The sequence below is a fragment of the Aquarana catesbeiana genome, linkage group LG02 (assembly GCF_042186555.1).
Source record: "Aquarana catesbeiana isolate 2022-GZ linkage group LG02, ASM4218655v1, whole genome shotgun sequence".
NCBI lineage: Eukaryota > Metazoa > Chordata > Amphibia > Anura > Ranidae > Aquarana > Aquarana catesbeiana.
Window position 1 is genome coordinate 13,601,668 of NC_133325.1, and position 5,398 is coordinate 13,607,065.

The 5,398-nt window shown below is 49.0% G+C and overlaps 1 protein-coding gene across 1 annotated transcript in view; it reads left to right on the top strand.

Annotated features, from left to right (window-relative positions):
• Positions 1-4,977, top strand: part of LOC141126652 (cholecystokinin receptor-like) — a 78,516-nt gene extending 73,539 nt beyond the window's left edge. Inside the window, exon 5 of the mRNA XM_073612597.1 lies at positions 3,672-4,977. Coding sequence (XP_073468698.1) covers positions 3,672-4,204 — 533 coding nt within the window. The 3' untranslated portion in view covers positions 4,205-4,977. The remainder of the gene's footprint in view (positions 1-3,671) is intronic.
• Positions 4,978-5,398: the final 421 nt, after the last annotated feature.

The following is a 5,398-nucleotide window of genomic DNA, read 5'->3' on the forward strand; positions in this document are numbered from 1 at the left end:
GCAGGGGTACGAGCGTGAGATGTTATTCTCCAGGTGCCGGTATCCTTCCATTACCCAGTAGCCTGATCAAGGGTCATCCACCCGCAGAGAAGGAGGGAGGGAGGACAGAAACTTCACTGGCTCCTGTTTAAATGGAGATCCCAGCCGGACATCCACATGGTATATTTCATAAAACGAAAAAAATAGTCCACATAAAAAATTATATATGTATCCAAGGAAGTAGACTCAATAAAATAGAAGTTTAAAAAGTAGGAGAGGGAGCTTGCAGGCTCTCTAGCTCTCCAAACGACATGGGGAAGCAATGCTGCCTAGGATCGCCGCTTGCATTCCACCGGTTGACTTTCCGGAACCACGATACTCGGATGTGATGTTGTGCGTGTCAAGATAGTCCCTTCTTACGCGTTTCGTCATACGGACGTCATTTGAGGCGCCAGATTTTGCATTCTCCGGTTTTAGTAAATCAACCGGACACAATCAGTGACACCCGGTGCTATGGAGTCACTGGAAGTCATGGAGTGTTGTGAGGACACCGTAGATACAGGAGCACAGGGGTAATTGGAAGCACAGGAGTGCAGGGATTATTGGACACACCAGGTCAGTGGAGACATGGGAGTCACTGGACACACAGGCCAGCAGGATTCACTAGAGACACTGTGCTTACTCAAGACATACAGTAGGAGTAACTAGAAACACAGGAGAGCAGGAGTCACTGGAGATGCTAGGGTCACTGGAAACACAGGGGTCCCTAGAGACACAGGAGGGTAAGATTCATTGGAGATCCTGGGGTCGCTGAAGAAAGAGGAGTCACTGGAGATACAAGAGTGTAAGGAGTCACTGGAGTTGTTGGGATCACTTGAAACACTAGTGTTGTCAGAGACATAGGGGTTGCTGAAGTCACAAGGGTCATGGAAGACACAGGGGTCCGGGTCGCTGGAGTCACAAGGGTCACTGAAGACATAGTAGTCACTTGAGGCACAGGAGTCACTAGAGATACAGAAGTGTAGGAGTCACTGGGTGATACAGGAGTGCAGGGTCAGTGGAGATGCTGGAGACACTAGAGTTGCTGGAGACATAGGGGTCGCTGGAGTCACAAGGGCCACTGAAGACATAGTGGTCACTGGAGTCACAAGGGTCACTGGAGGCATAGGAGTCACCAAAGATACAGAAGTGTAGGAGTCACTGGAGATACAGGAGTGCAAGGTCAATGGAGACTCCATTGTCGCTGGAGATATAAGGGTTGCTGGAGTCATAAGGGTCACTGAAAACATAGTGGTCGCTGGAGTCACAAGGGTCACTGGAGGAACATGAGTCACTGGAGATACAGGAGTGCAGGGTCAATGGGGGTGCTGGAGTCAGCGGAGACACTAGAGTGGAGAAATAGAGGTTACTGGAGTCACAAGAGTCACTGAAGACACAGGAGTCACTGGAGTTACAAGGGTTGCTGGAGGCACAGGAGTCACCAGAGATACAGACATGTAGGAGTCACTGGAGGTACAAGACTGAGGGGTCAATGGAGACACTAGAGTCGCTGGAGTCACAAGGTTTACTTGAGGCACAGGAGTCACTGGAAATACAGGAATGCAGGGTCAATGGGGGTGCTGGGGGCACTAGAGTCTCAAGAGTCTCTGGTCATTGGAGTCACAAGGGTCGCTTTGAAGCAGAGGAGTCACTAGAGATACAGAAGTGTAGGAGTCACTGTAGATACCGGAGTGCAGGGTCAAGAGAGACGCTAGAGTCACCAGAGATGCTGGAATCACTGGAGACACTAGAGGTGCTGGAGACATAGGGGTCGCTGGAGTCACAAAGGTCACTGAAGACATAGTGGTCACTGGAGTCACAAGGGTCACTGGAGGCATAGGAGTCACCAGAGATACAGAGGTGTAGGAGTCACTGGAGATACAGGAGTGCAAGGTCAATGGAGACTCTAGAGTCGCTGGAGACATAAGGGTTGCTGGAGTACTAAGGGTCACTGAAAACATAGTGGACGCTGGAGTCACAAGGGTCACTGGAGGCACATGAGTCACTGGAGATACAGGAGTGCAGGGTCAATGGGGGTACTGGAGTCAGCGGAGACACTAGAGTGGAGACATAGGGGTTACTGGAGTCACAAGGGTCACTGAAGACACAGGAGTCACTGGAGTTACAAGGGTCGCTGGAGGCACAGGAGTCACCAGAGATACAGACGTGTAGGAGTCACTGGATGTAAATGAGTGAGGGGTCAATGGAGACACTAGAGTCGCTGGAGACATAGGGGTCGCTGGAGTCACAAGGTTTACTTGAGGCACAGGAGTCACTGGAGATACAGGAATGCAGGGTCAATGGGGGTGCTGGAGACACTAGAGTCTTAAGAGTCTCTGGTCACTGGAGTCACAAGGGTCGCTGGAGGCAGAGGAGTCACTAGAGATACAGAAGTGTAGGAGTGACTGGAGGTACAGGAGTGCAGGGTCAAGAGAGATGCTAGAGTCACCAGAGATGCTGGAATCACTGGAGACACTAGAGTTGCTGGAGACATAGGGGTCGCTGGAGTCACAAGGGTCACTGAAGACATAGTGGTCACTGGAGTCACAAGGGTCGCTGTAGGCACAGGAGTCATTAGAGATGCAGACGTGTAGGAGTTACTCGAGATACAGATGTGCAGGGTCAATGGAGACACTAGAGTCGCTGGAGACATAAGGGTCGCTGGAGTCACAAGGGTCACTGGTGGTACAAGAGTCACTGGAGATACAGAAGTGTAGGAGTCACTGGAGGTACAGGAGTGCAGGATCAAGAGAGATGCTAGAGTCACCGGAGACGCTGAAGTCACTGGAGACACTAGAGTTTCTGGAGACATAGGGGTCGCTGGAGTCACAAGGGTCACTGGAGGCATGGGAGTCACTAGAGATACAGAAGTGTAGGAGTCACTGGAGGTACAGGAGTGCAGGGTCAAGGGAGATGCTGGAGTCACCGGAGACACTAGAGTAGCTCGAGACATAGGGGTCACTGAGGATGCCGGGTCACTAAGGATGCAAGGTCACTGGAGTCACAAGCGTGGCTGAAGACACGGGCGTCACTGGAAACACAAGAGTGTAGGAGTCACTGGAGATGCTGGGGTCACTGGGGACACAGAAGTGCAAGGGTCAATGGAGATGCTGGGGTCACTAAAGACACAAGGGACACTGGAGATGCAGTACACAGGAGTCACAAAAGTCGCTAAAGACACAGGGTTTGCCAGAGTCACAAAGGTGTCTTGAGTCACAGGGATGGCTGTACTCACAACTGGATCACTGAAGACACAGGAGTCACTGGAGTCAGGGCTGCTGGAGACACAAGCAGGCATGGAGGAGTGCAGCAGGGGTTTGGCTAAGACATAGTGACCAGCTGCTCAATCACTTGACCACCTAAACCATTAAGGTGGAAACCTATAATTGTCATCGGCCGAATGCCACATAGGTAACCTAGCCTTGGATTGGGGAGGCGATGTGTATGACACCCTTCCACTCAGATAAGTATTCTTATATCATCTTTGCCTTTTCACAATTTCCCAGATTTCCCCATTGCAGAAATCATACATATCGCAAAGCTATCATAAAGAAACATATACAGTATTTCCTTATTCTATATTTTTACTTTTGGAAAAACGGGCTGGCTTTTGCTCTAATAATAATAATGCAATTTTTTTTTCTTATGTTTAGCTCTTAAAAATGGAACGGCGACAGGAGCAACAACAACAACTGCCAACTGTGACGAGGGTGACGGCTGCTACATCCAAGTGAACAAACGCCGCAACACCATGGAGATGTCCACATTGACTCCTAGCAACTGCAGCAAGATAGACCGGGCACGGGCCAACAATTCGGAGGCCAAACTCATGGCCAAGAAGAGGGTCATCCGCATGCTGATTGTCATTGTGGCCATGTTCTTCATATGCTGGATGCCCATCTATGTCGCCAACACCTGGAAGGCCTTTGACGAGGAGTCCGCATTTAGAATCCTCTCTGGGGCCCCCATCTCTTTCATCCACCTCTTGTCTTACACGTCTGCTTGTGTCAACCCCATCATCTACTGCTTTATGAACAAACGTTTTCGCAAAGCCTTCCTGGGAACTTTTGCAGGCTGCATCAAGCCTTGCCGGCGTTTTCGTGAACCGGAGGAGGATATAATAGCCACGGGGGCGTCTCTTTCCAAATTCAGCTACACCACGGTCAGCAGTCTGGGTCCTCCTTGAGCATGCGGGGGGGCCTCCAGATGACAGGACTGTGCTCTCTGAACAGACGGTACAAGGAGCAAAGAAAATTGCCTGGCCTTTGACTTTAGTAAATGTAAGAGTTGGATGCACTGTTTATCTTTCGGTGACTGGGTCAGGAAATGCCCCAAAAGCCTTAAAGCACCACCAACTCTCCGCTTGTTCAGTGTAGTGCCATATCTGACTCTTGCTATACAAAGTCAAAGTCTGGACTGACCGCAAGGGCAGCTGAAAGTCAAGTGCGCCGACAGGCGGTCTCTCCCCTCAGTGTTGTGTTATTATAAACTGGAGATGTTACAGAACCATGTAGTATGGCTCACATCCTGGGTATCCCGACCTTGGGATTCCCACACTGCTTTGTACATATAAGACATTCTATTTTTTGGGTGCCAAATGTAAATAAAATTAAAAAAATATTCACAGGACACTTTTAAAAACGACAGGGTTTGTCGAGATGCATCAGGAATAGTATTTTTTGGCAAAACTGAATTGAGAGACAGACATTTCTAGAAGTTGTGTTGACACAGGAACTTGGAGAACATCAGGACTGTTCAAGGAATATTGCTCAGTTTGTGCCGATGTGCGGTCATGTTTGATTGTGATGTATATAGGACACATTCTCGTGTATGGGTTCATTGAACTTGAATGTTGTTAGTGAGATGATGGGTCGGGTCAATGCCTCTCTGTACATAGCTGAATTCTGGGCCGTTGCTCGTTCCCCACCAATGTGTGCAATAAATATTTCACAAGTGGTAGTGATGAATTATTAATGGCGGAAAAAGGTTTTATGGCGGCAATATCTCCCCAGATATCGCAATCCTGTGCAGGAGTCTGCGGTGTCTCACGCATGATTCAACATGCCCGGATACATCTCCCTCTGCCACCAAAATGGTCTATCAATTAAACTCCAGCAGTCGTTCTCTCCTCTGTGACCAGTGTAATCCTGCCTATTCCTGCAGAGTTAAAACTCAATTTTCTGAGCATACAATCATTCCCCATCACATGCCTAAACTCTGTCTGTAATGAACACCTTCCCTGGCCTTAAAGTTTCTTTAAAAAGCCACAGCCTGAGTAGAAAAGCCTGTCCTCTATCAGCATGCTGCAGAGAAGGATCCTTGCTCTGTATTTGGAAGTAGTGGTCTCTCTGCAAAGGTCTGACACTGAATCAGAGCTTAT